Raw genomic sequence first — 20,059 nt, forward strand, 5'->3', positions numbered from 1 at the left:
CCTGTTCAATATTACAATACTGATGAAAAAAAAAATCGCCCTTTCCTTGCCAACCGATTTCACTGGGATAGTGACTTAGATGTTCTTCAAAGCAGCATCCTTTAAGCCCTCCAGTGCCACCTGTTGATCACAAATAATCAATCATGACAGAACTGTTGAAAAGAGCAACTCAACCAGTTACTCCTCGATTTGAGGTCGTCGACCATCTTTTCCTGACACATCCCAAAATGCTAAAATAAATACCAACTGTTTATATGTGCGTAATTTATTTAACTAACAGTGAAAAGACCATTACTTGCATTGACAGTTTTTTTGGGGGGTGGGGGGGGGGGTGTAATCCAGCTATCTACCATGCAACCAACCTCTTAATGTATTGGATTAACAAAAATGTAGCAATTGAACATGCCCATGATTAAAATGTGCTAATATCTTTTTAGATTTATTTCAGTGTATCGCGCGTGTGTCAGTCAAATGTACTCCATCTGATTTTGGGCGTGAGGAATATCAGGTGTATTTTATACAAAGATACAAACGGGATCAACATAGGTGTGAAGTAACAACTGCAATGTAATATGTTGATGGACAGGAGTTATCTCATTCAAAAGATTAATCAGGGCGCTTCCGTCGTAAACGTGTCACTCTCATGGTCATTCATGCCCTTAAATGTCCTCAAATGACATACTAACTGAACCTGCATGTTGATTTTAATATGCAGAGTGGATTTACACTTTACGTCAATGTGTCGCATTAATGTGTATGTGGTGGTGGTGGGGGGAATGAAAATATGGGTTACATGTGTTAATCTGTCCAGCTGCTTCTTCTCCTCATTAGATCAGCTCAGACTGGAGAGGTGAAGGGTGTATGGATTAATGGCCAGCTGTGGAGGAGGAAGCTTTGCTCCACATAGGAAGTGCTTCTTATTAGGAGAAGTGGGGAGATGCCCTCAGATGGATAAAAATACACCCACCATTTGCTGATTTCTGAAAATATGTGATCACTTTAGAAAGGTGTACTGTATGTAAATATAAAGCTGTAACAATAATCCCAGAAGTGCATAATAATAATAATAATAATAATAATAATAATAATAATAATAATAATAATAATACATTTAATTTATAAGTGCCCTTCAAAACTCTCAAGGTCACTTTAGGATAAGTTTTTCTATGGGTGAGCGGCAGCATTCACTCAAGCCGGAATAACTCAAATAGAGAGAAAGCTAGCTAGCCAGCTAATAGATAGCTAAGAGAGAGATAGCTAGAAAGCTAATAGATAGCTAGCTAGATAGCCAGCTAGACACCATAAAATGGAGTCCATGGACTACTTTTGTGGACATGAAGCTCCTCAGGCCATTTCAATTAAAATATTATTCAGTGATACCTCAGCCTACAAACTTAATTGGTTCCCAGTAAGTGTAAGGCGAAAGGTTCGTTTTCCATACATTCATTTCCCATAAGAAACCATTATAATGAGAAATATCCATTCCCAGGTACGGAAATAAGCTTTCAAACTACACAAAATATGCCTTATTTTATGTATAATAAATGCGCTATTGGTCTGTAATTAAAGAAAAAACTGTACTGTATAATGTACAGTATTTATATTTTGTTTATTGTTATAATTACAGTATTTGTATTTTCTACTGTACACTATACTGTACTGTATACTGCATCAGTCTTGGTCATGTGAGTACTGGCATCATTTACTGCAATTCATGTAATGTTAAGTGTTAAAAAATAAACAAAATGAAAAAAATATGCTAGTACTGCTCATTTGGATCATAACCGAATAGCCTTTTAGTGACGAATAAAGGTTTTCTGATTGTTTTTTTTTTTTGGCAGATGCAATTCTGTTACATGACTGGTGGGTGGGTGTGTTGTCAAATTGTGCCTCATCTGCTGTCTAGAGCAGGGGTCTCAAACTCAATTTACCCGGGGGCCGCTGGAGGCAGAGTCTGGGTGAGGCTGGGCCGCATCACGATTTCCACAAGAAAAGCACAGATAAAACATTCCAATGTTCTCAATAGCTTTTTATAACACACAAAAAACGAATTAAATGAATACATGGAAAAATGAATAAAAAATAAATTAACCAGTAATAAATAAATAAAATAATTATCATGATCATAAGGCAGATACAGATGACTGAAAGAAAAATAAGTCACAGGAAAACTGATTATTTAAATAAAGTTTCAAATGTCTGTATTCACAGTTCTTTAACCTTTAACTTTTTAGCTCCACACACAAGTTTCATTCATATCAATCATGCGGGCCGCACCTAACATTAAGCTTTCATATAAAGGCGGGCCGCAAAATATTCTTTCGGGGGCCGCAGTTGGCCCGCGGGCTGCGAGTTTGAGACCACTGGTCTAGAGTAATGGTGGTCCAATCTTTTCTATTGGATTAGAGGAGGGATTTCACTGTGGTATTAATCTGAAAAGACAGCAGCCGGTCGGTAACCCACGCTGGACCTAAATCGAGTTGGGTTGTTGTGCCTGTCACGCTCGCTCTGCTGCTGCATTGTCATCAGGACAACATGAACATCTTCTGCTTCTCACTGGTAAGAAACATACTACTGTCTGTATGTGTGTGTGTGCCTAAATGAATCTCTTTTAATACAGTACCTGCAAGTGAAGTATCAACAGTTACGCTCCATATATAATCCACCATAAACAACGACTCATAGTTCTTTTTTTTTTAATCTCCTTCTGACAGCAATGTCTTTTTAAAGACCCACAGCCTATCTAGTGACACAATAGCAAATTATATTCCATTGGGTTCAAACCACCATACTCTCTGTTAAATGCTGAGTATGTTATTGTGCAGGTAACCTAATGTTGCATGCAAACGATCTCATGTGTGCACAGATGTCGGGGTTGTGCACCAGTAATGAGGATTACTCTCTAACCTCTGGCTGGATTGTTTTCAATATTACTCCACATCACGTGCACTATTATTATTAGAAACTGGCTTTAAAGAGACAGTGAATGGATATTAATTGAAACGAACAATGAGGATTGATAGATCTTTCTGGTTGTGTAACAATGAATTAATACAGAGCAGACACGGAGTGACAATGAAACATACTGGACTTTGTTTTAAGACGAGCTTGGGTGAAAACCGGTTATGTTCCTGGAAGCCAAACATGTTTTTAATCTATACTCAAAGCTCTTTGGAAGCATTAAAATCCATTTTGACATGAGAGCAGCTTTGGACAGCCTTACAGTGTCCCATCCTCACTGTAATTGTACAGCTCTTTTTAGACTTAGCTGCTATACCGTTTCTTATATCAGAAGAAAGTGTATTTACAATTCTATGGCTATCTTTATACACCCATACAGCCACTGGTACCTCCATCATAAAAACACAGAAAACCAACGAACAAATAGAACACACGGGTAAAGTTTACAATTTGGATGCTCATAGAGTTGAAAAAAGTCCAACAAGACAGGCGAATTCATTTTGAGGTTCTAGTGCAGGGGTGGGCAAACTTTTTGACTCGCGGGCCGCATTGGGTTCTAAAATTTGACAGAGGGGCCGGGCCAGGAGCATTTGGAGGGAGTGTTTGGGCCGGAAATACTCCGAACAAGTTATGTCCATAATTTATAAAATCACTTCAAATGACTTCGACTGAGCGTATTTTACAAAGATTCCACAGCATATAGCTATAGTTTACGTTTTAAGACTTGCGCTGAATATATGAAGTCTTGTTTTCGAGTTGATGACGATCCCCATGTGACGTCACGTTTGGACCGCCCTGACCGAGAAAGCGACATACAATGCATTTTGGGTACTTTGTTTAGTCTGAAAACTTCGTGTTAATCCGTGTTGATGGCGAAATTAGAAGGAAAACACATAAATAATGCCATGGTGAATCGTTGTGTGTTGCACCAAGACAACTATTTGATATTCCATCTTCTGCTTTTTCTGGGTGCTACATTGCTGTCATTGACGGCTCGAATTGATATGGGAGGACTCCTAGAATCAATTGCAAACATTTATGCTTTCCTCTTCAGAAGAACAAGAACAAGAAAACATCTTCTCCGAATCTGAAGCCATTGTTTTGATTCTCGAGCAACCTTCTGAAACTGGCCATTTCCGGATTCATTTTGAAGTCATTTTTATTGGTGTTTTTCATTTACCTAAAAATATCAGCCTGCCTGATTTGGGTATTTTAGATGCTATAAAACGTTTTTCTGATGTCAGTGGGAAACAAAAACAAAAAATGGTGCCGGTTGTCCTTTAAATGTAGTATGTACAAACCTCATAGCACAGTAAAAACACTACAACCCAATTTATTAACTGTCTTTCAAATGTGAAAAATATCCCTGATCAGTTAATAAATTTGTCTCAAGGAATAGGCAAGATATGGCATTTACAGACTATTTCGCAGATACTTGGAGGAGGAAATGGAAATAGATTAAAATAACATGCACTGTGATTTATCAAGATTGCGTCTGTTTTTAAGTTTCCATCGAAGGGGCAAAGAAATCAACATTTATTGAAAAATGGAATCACTTTCAACATTCAAAACATATTATTACACAACGAAATATTCAAGCTCAATAATACCTACTTGTGTTAAATTCCGCCAAATCATAGATGGTTTGTCCTGACCGCGCGCTCAACAAACTCCTCACTGACGCTCTCGCCTTCACGCGCTAACAAAACACGTGTACCGTCGCCGAGCACACAAACATAGCCTACCTGCAGTTGAAATTTGCATACTCGGCTCAGCAGCCAATCAGAAGCCTGCTTCTTTCTTCCGGACTTTCGCAAGCGTTACAAAGTCGTGCAATTGCATGTCATTTTCCAAAATAGATGCACAGAACCTCAAACTAGAAGAAAGATTCAAAAGAAGCTAACAACATATGTGACGCTACAAAACGTAAATTTACATTAAACCGTGACTGTAAAGTGTACGTGACACTTATGAAAGGGGCTTAGTGGCTCGTAGGAATCAATGCAAACGTTGCATTGTGCACCACAATGACAATCGACTACTGTAGCAAAATTTACAGCCATGCGCATTTGCCGTAAATTAAGCAAGGTAGCATTTGTAGTTGGTGCATTCTTGATTTAAAAAAAACTTTATACTTTGTGACAATGTTTCTTAATCGGATTGGTCTCTTTTTGCTTCAAGTTGGGAAAAATGGGGCAGGCAACTTTTCAGTTATCTGCCCTGTTGTTCGCTAGCTTTTTGTCATGAGTTTTAGACACTGTTTGTACTATAATTTGGGCAAGTTCGGCGGGCCGGATTGAAAAGCCTAACGGGCCGTATGTGGCCCGCGGGCCGTAGTTTGCCCATGCCTGTTCTAGTGCATATGTGACAGCTCCCCAAAAATGTCAATTCTCCCACATGTAGAACCTGGAAAAGCTGCTTGATGCGCCCGCTGTGTACTTCATGCCTTAAACTCGGTTGGATTGAGCACACGAATGAGATTAAGTCCATTCATAAATTAGAGTGGGGTTGCAAAAAACAAACAAACAAGCCTTTCATTTTATGTGTGTGTGTGTGTGTGTATATATCTTTCACCAGGAGGGTTCAATGGACAATTTGTATGAGGCTGTGCCGTCTTCCGGCAACAGCCCGCCTCAATCCAACCCGAGCCGTTCTTCCAGCCGCTCGTGCAGCCCGGCGCTCCTACTAGACAATGGCGCAAGGTGGAAGAGTTCTGGAAGGTCTACTTCTATGGTGAGAGACGTTCAAGCACCGATGGAATTTGGAAAGTTCTGCATATGAGCCCAAAAGGGTTTCCGCTTAATTTACCAAAAAAGGGAAGTGAGCAAACCACTCATCGGGGCGAATCTGATAAAACAAAGTTGATGATGAAATAATTCCGTAGAAAACAGCCTAGGTGGTTCAGTTCTAAGTCTTGATTGAGCCAGGGACCGTATCGGGGGCAAGAGACAGGAGGTGTTGTTGGCCAGTTCCATTGATGGCATGGAACAGAACAACGGTTTCTTCTGTGCAGGGCTGTCGTCAGTTTTGACAAACTGTCATTGCGGCTAAAAAAGAAATATTTATAATTACGGTACAACTATAAGCAGCCAGGTGGTCCAGTGTTTAGCGTGTCAACCTCACTGTGCAGAGGTTGTAGGTTCAATCCCCACTCTGGCCTCCCTGTGTGGAGTTTGCATGTTCTACCTGGGTCTGAGTGGGTTTTCTCCAGGTACTTCGGGTTCCTCCCATATTCCAAAAACATGCATGTTTCGGGTGTTTCCCGCCTACTGACATGTAATGGGTGGAATAGGCTATATTTTTAGCCTGAACCTCACAGTCTTTTTAATGTAGTTTTTTTAATGCTATGACTGTCGACAAGACTTCTCTAGTAAAATGAGGAATCCTTGCAAATTGTGACAGTTTGTTACATATCTAAAAATTGTTATCTTTTACACCAGGAAATGACAAGAAGACCAGGGACCAAAGCGCAGAAAAACAAAAGAAGGTAAGCTCCCTATTTTTACATGCTACTAAAACAGATAACAGATTTTGCTGTCAAAGTCACCAATGTCACGTTTCAGTTGTATGAGAAAAGCCAATTTATGTTCGAAATGAATTTAATTAAGTAAGTCCCGTGTGGCATGCAGGCTTGAACATGAAAATGTGCATCCAAAGGGGTGTAGTTTTCATCATGACGTCCCTGATCCATTGTTAAAAGGATGCTTTGATCCTACCCTTTTTCATCTAAAATTGGATTGGATTGGATTTGCCTTTATTAGTCTCACAGTGGAGAAATTTACATTTCACAGCAGCAAAGTGATGAAAGCAATGAAAGTAGAAAAACAAAATACATGAATTCATGCATGTATTTTGTTTCTTCCATAACTTTGCTGCTGTAAAATGTACATTTCTTCACTGCGAGACTAATAAAGGCTAATCCAATCAAATCTAAAGTGATGAAATGTTTTTTTGACGGGTAAATACAGAGGGTTGTGTCAGGAAGGGCATCCGCCGTAAAAGCTTGGCCAAAACAAACATTCGGATCAAACCTCTAAAGATGGAGGACACTGATTTGCTGTTGTGACCCCTTGAAGGGAAAAGCCGAAAGGAAAAGAAGATTAATCGTCGACTCACTGTCAGGTGTGGCCAAATGAAACTGATGTTTTTGGTTACTGAACTAATGTTCGGTTTTGTGCATTTACAGCACAATAATGCCTCAAAATCGGTCAGTGGGGAGACAAATACTTTGGAGGAGAATTTGAAAACTAAATAGATCTTTTGAAATTTCATGTGGCTAATGATCCTGCAATTTTGAGCTAAATTTGTGACATGGTTTCCCTGTTCTTTTGGGATTTTGTTCCACTGGAAATGGCAATATGTTAAAAAAAACATTATTTAGGAATTCTGACCATTTTGAAGTTATATTTCCAAATGTTCTATTCTGGTATTAGCTGTCTATTCGCTATCTGTTCGATAGCTAATAGCTATCTATTCCCACAGAGCTGTAATTTTTTACTCTGAAACAAGTGCATAATTACTGGAAATTTACTGGGCAAACATCTAGCTAATGGATAGATAGCTATCTAGTATCTATCGATCTAGCTAGCTATTAGCTAGCTTGCTATCTATTCAAGTTACTTCCGGGTTGAATGAACGCTGGCGCGTGTGGCTGCCGCTGCTCACCCACAGGAATAAAACTTATCCTGTGACTGTAAAGTCACCTTGAGCGTTTTGAAAGGCGCTTATGAATTAAATGTATTATTCTTATTATTTTCACCCGATGGGTTCCGTGTTTACGCCCTGTGGATGCTAATACCGTACATCCTTGCTCAATCACAGCAGAAATTCTATTGATAATCAATTTTGGATCTCCACATCCCTCCCTCCCGTCTCTGAAAACATACTGAGGGAGGCACACAGACAGCTCAAGAAATATAGTCATTGTGATAGGAAAAGATAAGGGATGAAGATTTAATTTTTTCATGGACAGCGTAAAATGCAGAATACACTGCAGATCAAACAGATTATGGATTTGAGATGGTTAAACTAAGCCGATTGAAAGTCCGCCTACTTAGACTCTCTGCGACAGCTTCATTAAAAAAAAATGCCTTCTTGTTGACCTTTTTAAGGCAAGGTCATAAATATCCTAAATCCTAAAACATGAAGTGGGGATGGGAATTGAAAAAATGGGGGTAATTCTTTTCATTATACTTTCAGAACACAAGTGTCCAAATCCGTATCAGACAATGAGGCATTGGGTGAGTCAAATTCATAAATATGTTTGCTGTGGGGATTTTTTTTCTACATTTATTGATAAAATATAGAGTGAAACTTATTAGTTTTAACATATTTATTCCCCAAAGCCAACATATATTTTCGATTGACATACTCTGCTGACTTTTGACCGCCATCTGATTTTTCAACTAACATCCTGGGACCCCATTCCCTCAACTCACCCCGCATTCTTGTTCAGCGGATAACCCTGGCGGAAATGCAGCGTTTTGGAAGACTGCCACGAGCCCAGAAGATTTAGTCCACAACACTGGCCATCACAATGAAGGTAAATAGGAAATAAATTGTTTCAGCGGATCTATTGGCCAAAGTTCATTCAAAATAATGCCAACTTCTTTTTTTTTTTTGTAGCGATGAAAAAGACAAAGCACAGAGTGAACAACAAAGGAGGGAAATCCGCTCATCAATATGCTACCAAAAAAAGGGACAAAAATTCTCCAAGTCAGGTAAACCATTTTGCATTTTTAGTTCCAAAAGCAACAATCCATACGATGTGAAGAAGATGCATTTAAATTTCGCCATCACTGAGATGTGCAGAGTTGTACTAACTACAGAGGAATAAAGTTGATGAGCCACACAATGAAACTTTGGTAAGAGTAGTTGAAGCTAGACTAAGAGCAGAAGTGAACATTTGTGAGCAGCAGTATGGCTTCATTCAAAAAAAAAAAAAAAAAAGAGTACAACAGCTGCAGTGTTTGCTTTAAGAATGCTGATAGAGAAGTACAGAGAAGGTCAGAAGGAATTGCATTGTGTCTTTGTAGATCTGGAGAAAGCGTACGACAGGGTGCCCAGAGAAGAGCTGTGGTATTGCATGAGGAAGTCTGGAGAGACGGAAAAGTATGTCAGAGCGGTGCAAGACATGTATCATGACTGTAAAACAATTGTGAGGTGTGCTGTCGGTGTGACGGAGGAATTCAAGGTGGAGGTGGGACTCCACCAGGGGTCAGCTCTGAGCCCCTTCTTATTTGCTCTGGTGATGGACAGGCTGACAGACGATGTTAGACAGGAATCTCCTTGGACCATGATGTTTGCAGATAACATTGTGATCTGTGGTGAGAACAGGGAACAGGTGGCGGAGAAACTAGAGATGTGGAGATATGCCCTGGAAATGAGAGGAATGAAGATCAGTTGCAGTAAGACGGAATATATGTGTGTGAATGAGAGGGATCCAAGTGCAAGAGTGATGCTACAAGGAGAAGAGATAAAGAAGGTGGAGGATTTTAAGTACTTTGGGTCAACTGTCCAGAGCAATGGAGAGTGTGGAAAAGAGGTGAAGAAGCGTGTCCAGGCAGGCTGGAGCGGCTGGAGAAAAATGTCAGGTGTGATGTGTGATAGAAGGGTTTCAGCTAGGAAGAAAGGAAAAGTATATAAAACAGTGGTGAGACCAGCCATGATGTTTGAACTGGAGACAGTGCCACTGAAGAAAAGACAGGAAGCAGAGCTGGAGGTAGCAGAGATGAAGATGTTGAGGCTTTCGTTGGGAGTGACCAGGTTGGATAGGATCAGGAATGAGTACATTAGAGGGACAACTCATATTAGAGGCTTTGCAGAGAAAGTCAGAGAGGCCAGACTGAGATGGTTTGGACATGTTCAGAGGAGAGAGAGTGACTATATCGGGAGAAGGATGCTGAGCCTTGAACTGCCATGCAGGAGACCGAGAGGAAGACCGAAGAGGAGGTTTATGGATGTGGTCAAAGAGGACATGAAGGTAGCTGGTGTGAGAGAAGAGGATGCACAAAACCAGGATAGGTTGAGGACATTGATTCGCTGTGGCGACCCCTGAAGGGAAAAGCCGAAAGGAAAAGAAGAAGAAGATCACTGTACATCATTTGTGTTTATTTCTGGTGAAAAAAAAAACAGCAAAACTGAACCGAAATGTTGTATTGATTTCAATACAGAGAGCTACCGCTCCGTGTAATCTCTGAGCCACATGGCAGACCAAGAGAAAAGGCTTAAAGCACTTGTGTCAGGTCACCTAGCGTCCATTCCTGCTTAAAGCTCATAATAGCGAGAAGCAGACAAAGCCAGGGATAAGCAGCACCCATATTTTACTCCCTCCCCATTATTGTTATTATTTTTGTCTGTCTGAGTATAGTTCTGCTTTTTTGAATATTGATGTGCCAATGACCATTTTGTGTTTGGCAGCCTTTTACTGAGCATTTTCATCTTTATTAAGTCCATAGAGTTGCTTGTTCTGGAGCCACATGGGGACATAAGCCAGTGTCTTCTTGTGCCGGTCCCAAGCCCAAATAAATACAGAGGGTTTTGTCAGGAAGGGCATCCGACGTAAAAGCTTGGCCAAAACAAACATGCGAATCAAACCTCTGAAGATGGAGGACCCTGATTTGCTGTGGCGACCCCTTGTAGGGAAAAGCTGAAAGGAAAAGAAGAATATTTTTGTCTGTCTGCACTCCTTTTCAGAACATCAACACCAAAGGAGCAACAACAGAGTCAAAACAATTAGAAAAAAGGAACCAAAAACCTGGCAAGAAACAGACTGGAAAAAATGGGAAAGAGACGGCGAAGAGAGCTTACAACAGCACAGGTACAGTAATAAAGCTTTTATTATTATTTATACGAAAATGCATCCAGTAAAGAACCAATTTTTCAGTAAAGCACCTGCATATTTCTCAACCTTGTCAATGCGGCTTGACCAATTTTTTTTAGGATCAAAAGTAAACAGACAAAGATAATCCAAAAAATGTGTTCTTTTTTTTTTTTTTTTTTTACAAAATAAGGTTGCGTGACCGACAAAATTCAACATAAATAAATCACTGGGAACATCCCAGGACAAACTAATGAAATGTATTATTATGATTATGATTATGATTACTATGATTCTTATTATGATTCTTGTGGTTATAGTGATGATGATGATTACAGTGAGACCTCAACTTACGAACGCCTTATAATACAAACTTTTCATCATACGAACGTCAAATTTATGAACATTAAGCCTCATAATAAGAACTATTTTCATATTACACACTTCGGTGGACCTTCGGCTCTGGCGGAGTGATCTTCGGCAACCGAACAGCGCTACAGCCGACGCTACTTTGCACACCCCCTCTCATTAATGCACACGTCCATCGCCTCCTTGCAGCTTTTTGCTTATACTTTTACGATTATGGCACACACTTTTCACCTTACACACTCTGTCTGGGAACCAATTAAGTTCGTAAGTTGAGGTCTCACTGTATATAAATCAGTATGTATAGTATTATTATTATTATTATTATTTTGGATTGGATTGGATTGGATTGGATATGCCTTTATTAGTCTCACAGTGGAGAAATTTACATTTCACAGCAGCAAAGTGATGAAAGGATTTTATTTATTTTATTATTAATTATTATTATGACGATGTAGGTCTTCAGAAACACGAAACTTATTCTTTTCCCTGGACTATAGGGGACTCATGTTTTCTTTTCTATTCCTCAGTGAACCCCCCAGTGGGAGCCAAGAGCCCACCAAATGATCCACATCACCTGGATGTTCCCCACAGGTCAGACAGGAAGCTTTACCTGGACAAGTCCTCGACTCTTCCCACACAAGAAAACGCAAATGTGTACCGCTGTAGCGATATGATCAACCTGCCTGGTGGGGCAACACCGACTCATTACCACAACCACAGCCCGAACCAGCGCTGGAGTAACCCATCTGACAACAGCGTTACCTGGGGCAACATCCAGCACATTTGCCGAAGGCCGCTCACGGAGTACCGAGTGTGCTCCAGCGATTTCGACCTCCGTCACCAGGAAATGAAACAGCAAGAGGGAAAGGGTGGCAGTTTGGATGTGAACTGTAAGGCCCAGATTCCCCCAAATGTCACGCTGTCTGTCAACGACTTGGATTTGTCAGAACCCAACGTAAGTCTCCAGCAAAGTCTTTTCTTAATTACGTCGCGTTAGCTGCAAAAACATGAGATGAACTTCAGATAAACATTAGCACGTGTTGCGCTAGTCATTCTGGCAGCAGTCTTAGCGTTTTAACAGTTACCAAAATGGTAACTTTTCGTAGCGATTGAAAGTACTCACGAGAGAAATGATGCACAGCAGTGTCAATCATTGGTCTGGGAACTCGACAAATATTTTATTCTGCGCATGCGCTTAAAAAGGCTTCACAATTTCCGGGTATCACATGATCAGCGCGTTTCGCAGGTGATATCAATCATGAAATTTCCTCAATCGTGTCTTTGCCTCACACACATCCACACACGCACGCTCAACAGCACGTCAAAGTTCGAGAGATCACAAAAAAAATGAGAAAATGCATATTCCTTACGCCTCTCATAACAAATAGTGTTCCAATAGTCTCTCACCATGTGACCACCTCACAATGTTGTGTCTCCATGTTTAGAAGATACACAATATATTTATTCTATCTAGTCCAGGGGTGTCAAAGTAATTTTTTGCCGCGGGCCACATTGTAGTTATGGTTTCCTCTCGAGGGCCGTTACGAATTTGGGGAACCCATTACAATGTTTAAATCCCTTCAAATATTACATATAGAGCACACAGCAAATTAATGAATAACTCATTTTCAAATCTGAAGTCAAGAATAATGACTTTTATTGTGGTTGACATTCAAAAATATGAAATTTTGGCTCAGATTTTAGCAATCACCATGGAATTTAACACGTTTGATTTGCTTTGGCGGGCTGAAAAAAATGATGTGGCGGGCCGGATTTGGCCCGCGGGCCTTGACTTTGAGACCTGTGATCTAGTCTGTATCGTTTATTGCCATTTCTACTTGTTTTTTTAATTCCAGTTTGAATTGTAAAGCACCACACATCACATTAACTTTCTAACAGGATTTTGTATGAGTAAACGAATGGTTTTTCACCTATTTTACTCATTGAGGTTGTAGAGTCAGACTTCAGTGAAAATGTATTCAATTTCGCCATTAGCCGCTAGCATGGCTTCTCTATCTTTCCTTGTCATCCCCGAAAAGAGGCAACAATCACTAAATTTTACTCCCCAAAGTGTTTGGCCGAAACTCAAAGCTAGCCGAACCCTGTCGCTAGCTAGCTGGAGCAGTTTAAGAACGTCTGACTACCTGCGTTCAGTCAAGTGTGAAATGTGTTTTGATGAGTTGAAAAATCTAACACAAACCACACTCACAAACCACAATGCAAAACAATTTATTTTGAGCATGTGCTTCCTTGGTTACTATCAATCGTAAATGCTCTTCCCAAGTCATTTTTCAAAACAAAGTTCAAAAACACAACAGAGAGAAAAAAAAACAAGTGAAAATGTGCTTCAGTGTAAAAAAATAAAATAAAAGTAGAGAAACCGTAATCTGGATAGACACGCGTTTACATCTCATCTGATTGCAAAGGCGGGGATTAGGCACCCGTTTTGTCTTTAGAATCACATGGTTTATCCAAGCATGTGATTTAAATTCTCCTGCAAAGCAATGTAATTTATTGGGAACACCAGTCTGTGTGTGTGTGTGTGTGTGTGTGTGTGTGTGTGTGTGTGTGTGTGTGTGTGTGTGTGTGTGTGTGTGTGTGTGTGTGTGTGTGTGTGTGTGTGTGTGCTCCCCCCAACACGCCGTGAAAGCCCTCAAGTGTGTCATAAAGTCCCCAAAAGGAGAATATCCAACAAGTAATAAAGTGACAGGCGGGGATTAATTTCGACACAACAAAGTTACCACTTCAAGCATCAGCACTTCCTCAAAAGCAAAGTCCAAAATTAAGAAATGACCAAAGAAATTTAAAAATGTCCTGGTATCATGTAACCTCAACCTGTTCCCGCAATGCTATGAAAAGGAGAGTTTGGGGACTACTGAATTTGCCCTAATTTGCGTTTGCTACTTTTATATGGTTTAAAGTCAAAAGTGCAAAGTGAGCTTGTCGTGTTATGAGATTGGAGAAACTCATAATATAAAATTAATGTTATTTAAAAAACATAAGTCTTTTTTGGATTTTACTTAACGCATGTAAGATGTCTACAAAAAAATAGATAAATAATAAAATAGACTCCATTTGGCCCACACTTAAGTATTTTTAGATAAAACAAAAAACAGGTTTTTTTAATTGACATATTGATCATGACAAAAACATTTTTTATGAATATTTTTTTCAGAATATAATGATTAAATTTGGGGACAGCCTGAAGTCATTCAGTCTTTGAGAACAGCCTCTTTAAAATGGAATACACATCGTGGCACAATTCACGTAGGTTTATTGAAGCTACATAACATCGCGGTGACAGCACAGTGCCACATAAATTCAAAATATGGATTGTATCTCTAGCTGGAAGCAAAACCCGTTGCTGTGAATATGTTATGATTTGGACACGTGACTCATCCATGCGCAGAAAATGTCATGCGACACATGTTAGGTCACTCCCACAATGCCTCACAATGTTCAAGATGTAAAGACCGGAGTTTCTCCTTTTTTTACAAGTTCCATAATGTTTCGTTCGTCATCACTGTTCACTGTGGCTGGAAAAGTAAAAAAGCGTAGAGTCTGTGTTGTGGAAGTCCAGAACTGGAGTAAATAAATGATATTATATGAGATACTGTATGACATGATATACAGTATATAGTTTCCATCAGACCCTCAAATTGCTACATTCCTATCCTTCATTTCTTGACCCGTTTACCCAATTTGTACTTCGCAGAGGGGTACAACGCAGAACAAAACAAAACACAACAATTTAAAATGCCGCATTTGCGTCTTTACCACAAGCTCGATTTTACCTCAAAACTAAATGCCGCTCTTCCTGGATATGACGTAAATTTATATGTTTTTTTTTTAGTCGAGCGGGGCTGCAAAGCCTCAATTTTCCCCTTTCAAAAGCGATTCTGCAACGACAGTCAAAAAATCGCTTGCTTCACATCCTGTGTGTTGCAACCGAGTCAGACACACAGTCGCTGTGTCAGTCCACATTTGAAAGTCAGAAGACCAAAAGGAAAAATACAATTAAAAAAAGATATACGACTTGAACACCGAAAAAAGAAAATGTTGCAGAGGGCAACTTCCAATGTGTCCGACAAAACTAAGAGCAACAAACCAAAGGTAGGAGGTGACTCTCAAAATAATATACAGGTACAATAGAATGTCAAGTGTCTTGAAATTTTACACACAAGTATTGAAAATGTTTTGCATTGACCTATGTTATTGTATTTTCATGTTTTTAGTGCGACAAAATCAGACACTTTGATTAAAATGAGAATGAGCGCTTTAGAATTAAAACCTCCAACTGGCCTCTTGATATTTTTGGACGGCGCGATGTCAATGTTTAGCCCATCTGCATTAAAACAATCCACACGGACTATCGAGGAGCACACAGCTCGTATTTAACCCAGGATTTTCCCGCGGATTATTTGGTTTATATAATTATTCGCAACTCTGTTGTGCAGATGACTGAGGGTTTGGCACGGATTAGATTTATGAAAAATTGGGGCTAGAAAATAAGAAAGGGAGAGAAACAGAAGCTGGCATGAGTGTGTTTAACTCTGTTTGCCTAAGCTTTAACTAACTAATAAACTCCCTAACTAATAAATATTACTGTAAAAAAGTATTCCACCATTGAACCGTGTTCAATGGTGGAATTATAATTTATTTTGAGAACGAACCCACCCACAAACACCACCCTACCCCCCAACCTGTCACGGTTTGCAAGGTGGTGATGGGGGGTGCGGATCCCAAAAAGCAGGCAGGGGGGAGCAGGAGGTTGTATTTGAGATATTGTATTAAAATAAAGTCAGCAGGAACAAAATCTAAAAACATCAAAATCTTCTGAACGGAAAAAATAAAAAGTATCAAAAGAAAACCAAGATTAAAAGTCCGCCAAGATTAAACAAACACATACGCTGCACACAATGCATACAATTGCATGCAACAGCCTACAATGCGTTCAACAGCAATTTAACAAACACATGACCCGACACCGGATGGTCGTGCCGGGAGTCCTTTTAAGTGTCACTGATTAAAACGACCAGCACCTGCGAGGCTGCAGGCAGGGCTGACAGCGCTACCCGTTGGTCGCCAATCCGAACGTGGCAGGCTGCCACTGATTGAGACGACCAGCACCTGTGCAGGTGCAGGCGGGGCCGACAGCGCCACCCGTTGGTCGCCAACCAGAACATGACACAACCCCCCAAAAAAATGTGAAAAATAATTTGTAATGTCCTCCACAGCGTTCCACAAGCTTTGGAAAATTTGAGGGTCTCAGAACTAATCCATCCGCAGCGAAAGCCGAGGAGTATGGAACAAACATGGTTTGTACATTTTACTATTCAGCAACGGTGCGCGCACATGCAGACACACACCGCACACAGACATATTTTAGCGCCTCTATGGCCATAGCTCTGTTGTTAATGTGAGCAGAGTGTAGTGTGTGGGTTTGTGTATTCTTGTTTTTCTACACAGTGGGGACTTAAACTGCTCGCAGACTTGTGGGGACTCATAGTGTGTGTGTGTGTGTGTGTGTGTGTGTGTGTGTGTGTGTGTGTGTGTGTGTGTGTGTGTGTGCGTGTATTTGAGTGTGTGTGTGTGTGTCTACAAAATTGATGCAGACTTGCACATCATTTATTTTCACAGCTCCCTGAACAAAGGGAGAGCCCGGAGCCCAATAAGTCAGCAGGAATCGGTAAGAAAATGAAGGCAATATCACTAACCATGCGCAGAAAAATGGGCAAAAAACACATCAAGTCGTTGTCGGAAGAAACGGTACGTTTTCCTCAAAAGCACAATTTGGACATTGAACTGAAATATTCACAAATGAAGGTTCGAAGGCAGTAATGAACCTTTTTATTGTTTATATGAGACAGGGTGAAGAGACAGAGACGGGGACAACACCTGCAACTGAAAAAAGCTCAACAAGGGCCAGTAATTCTCTGGAGAGTCTTTACAGCGGCCAAAGTTACTCAAGTAGGAAAATATTCATACTACAATTTAACAGCCAATTTTATTTAGGTAGCTATATTGTGAATTTCTCCACTGCGAGACGAATAAAGGCCAATCCAATCTATAGCTAACGATCAATATATATATATATATATATACACACACACACACACACACACACACGCGCACACACACACACACACACACACACACACACACACACACACACACACACACACACACACACACACACACACACACACACACACATAAAATTCTTCAATATTGTGCTTCAGGTGGTGTAACCAGTGAGTCCAATGGTTCCAGTCAGAGGGACAGTTTAAAACTGGAAGAAGACGGTTCCTACCGTGGTCAATTCTGTGGCACAGCCCGTGTCCACACGGACTTTGTTCCCAGCCCGTATGACTCAGACTCCCTCAAACTTAAGGTCAGACACGTATCATTGTGAAACTTGGAAGAAAATATAAAATAACAAGAATAAACTAAAAACTAAAGTTTGATCCAAATGATGATTTTCCATTAATATTTCCAGGCTGGTGACATCATCAATATTATCAGTAAGCCTCCAATGGGCATTTGGACAGGTATGCTAAATAACAAGGTGGGAAATTTTAAATTCATCTACGTGGACGTTTTGGCGGAGAAAGAGGAAAAACAAGAAGAGAGAGATGATGATGATGATGATGATGATAATCACGATAACGACGAAGCTCCCAAGGAACGACAACAAAGGCTATGCAAAAGACCTCGACCCAAAACGTTGCTGGAGCTGCTGGAGCGACTCAATCTCGAGGTGAGGGTGTCAGCATGAAGCGATTTAAAAAAGGGAGACCAGTTAGATGTCGTGGATTAATGCTGCCCATGCTGTTCCGTCAAAAAGCCGCCAATTGTTTGTACCTGTTCGTGCCGTGACAATTTAAATGGCAAGTACTTTCTCTTCTCCAGGAGTACATATCTGCCCTGCTGCTCAATGGTTACCAGACAGTAGAGGACCTCACCCATCTGCGGGAGAAACACCTCATTGAGCTCAACGTCAAAGACCCCGAGCACAGACGCAAGCTGCTCGCTGCCTCTCAGTGTCACTACTCAGAAGGTCAGCGACAATATAGAAATTCTTCACACCCTTCTCCAAATGCTGGATTCTTGTGATGTTAAAAAAAAGAATATCAATCATTTCAAAACCTTTTCCACCATTAATGGGACCTATAAGCTGTACAACTCAAATAAAACAAGGAAAAACATGTAGCTCTGATAATGTTACGGTTAATGGCAATCGGTGCACTGCTTTAATCACTGCATGATTTGAATTAAAAAGAAAAAAACGATCTTCAAAGTTATTTGAAAATATATTTTGACAACTTCGTCTGTAAAATGACCGATAGAAGCTGAGATATTTCAAGCCTGACAGGAATTTTGTTTGTATTGGTGACTTCCTGCTAGTCACATAGAAAGTGCTGAAGATGCCAGAAGGTGTTTTTTTTCTCAGATGTCTCAAAGCACACAGCAAAAATAGCCATCGTCAGTTTCAATGGATGGAAGTCACAGAGGTTTAGAATCCCAAAAGAAGCTTGCACTTTTTTCCCATCATTTAACCACATTCTTCCATTTTGAGTTCAAGTTGGACTTTTCTGCTGCAGGTGATGATGTGAGGGATGCGGATGAGAGCAAATCATCAGGTGGCCCACCGGAAGAAGACAGCGACTGTCCAAGGGACTCGGGCTGCTTCATCCCGTCTGAGTGCTTGGATAGCAAGGATGATGCAGAGCAGCTCGCAAATGTCGCAGGTTCCTAACGTTGTTCTCAAAGATCTTGGACCTCCTTGATATTTGCAAATGGTTGACTTGGGGTGCTCTCCTGAACAGCATTCTGTCATATTTTCAACAATAATCAACATGTAACTCAGATTTCAAAACCGACAGATTTCACAAACCGACCCTTTACCGTATTTATTTCATTCAAAACCATTCAGTATTTGTACTTGTTTATTCATTGTCATTCAAAACTCCCTTTTTACATATATTCAACACATTGCCACCTTTGAGACCTTTATTTTCTTCAAACAAAGTGATGGTAAGTGGAATACTTTTTGGCCATGGGATTTAATGTCCAAAGTTGCCTTTGACTGTATATACTTACTGCATACCGTGCAGGGAGTTACATGTGCTTGATTGAATAATAATGAATAAACACTGCTACTGTCATATTTTGCCTTTCTCATTATTATTATTATTATTATTATTATTATTATTATTATTATGCAATGGAAACAACCGTACCAATCAATATATCAATCATGTACTGTATATTTTTATTGCGCAAATAACAAAGAGAGACGTTGCTGCTCTTTATTCACCAGTGGCAATTAGTAGTGTACAGTGAGACCTCAACTTACGAACTTAATTGGTTCCCAGACAGAGTGTGTAAGGCGAAAAGTGTGTATCTCAAAAAAACATTTCCCATAGGAAACCATTAAAATGGGAATAATCCGTTCCCGGGTTTCCATAAAATATACTTTTCAATTAAATAAGCCTAAAAACTACACCCAACATACCTTATTCTATGTATAATAAATGTGCTATTGTATTGTAATGAAAGAAATACACTGCATTGTATCATAAAGTCACTTTATTTACATTTGTGATGGTCATTGATGGCTTGATGGAATGGCGTTGGAGGTCGAAGGTCAAAGGGAATTGCTGTTTGGAAAGAGAGGCGCATTACATAACGACTGTAATTAAAGAAATAAACTGTGCTGTAAAATAAAGTTTAATTTACCTTTTTGATGGTCATTGATGGCTTATGGACGGAGAGTCACCTTCCATATGGACTGTTGGTAACTTAACCTCTGGTGCTGTTCGGTCGTGTGCTTCCGCCGAAGATCACTCCGCCAGCCGTGGTGGGTGTGTATTATGAAAATAGTGCTTATTATAAGGTTTAATTTTC

The 20,059-nt window shown here is 40.1% G+C and overlaps 1 protein-coding gene across 1 annotated transcript; it reads left to right on the plus strand.

Moving 5' to 3' along the window:
• Nucleotides 1-2,460: 2,460 nt before the first annotated feature.
• samsn1a (SAM domain, SH3 domain and nuclear localisation signals 1a) lies at nucleotides 2,461-19,319 on the plus strand. Its single transcript, XM_089013049.1, has 15 exons — nucleotides 2,461-2,559; nucleotides 5,539-5,694; nucleotides 6,402-6,448; nucleotides 8,161-8,201; nucleotides 8,417-8,503; nucleotides 8,587-8,681; nucleotides 10,657-10,780; nucleotides 11,677-12,104; nucleotides 16,387-16,467; nucleotides 16,790-16,918; nucleotides 17,020-17,119; nucleotides 17,392-17,543; nucleotides 17,649-17,909; nucleotides 18,062-18,209; nucleotides 18,754-19,319. Exons 1-15 carry the CDS (start codon nucleotides 2,536-2,538, stop codon nucleotides 18,906-18,908), a joined length of 2,028 nt encoding a protein of 675 aa, XP_088869175.1. The 5' UTR covers nucleotides 2,461-2,535; the 3' UTR covers nucleotides 18,909-19,319.
• The last annotated feature ends 740 nt before the right edge of the window (nucleotides 19,320-20,059 follow it).

This window comes from Hippocampus bargibanti, linkage group LG14, assembly GCF_051943395.1.
Source record: "Hippocampus bargibanti isolate YZ-2025 linkage group LG14, ASM5194339v1, whole genome shotgun sequence".
NCBI classification, from domain to species: Eukaryota; Metazoa; Chordata; class Actinopteri; order Syngnathiformes; family Syngnathidae; genus Hippocampus; species Hippocampus bargibanti.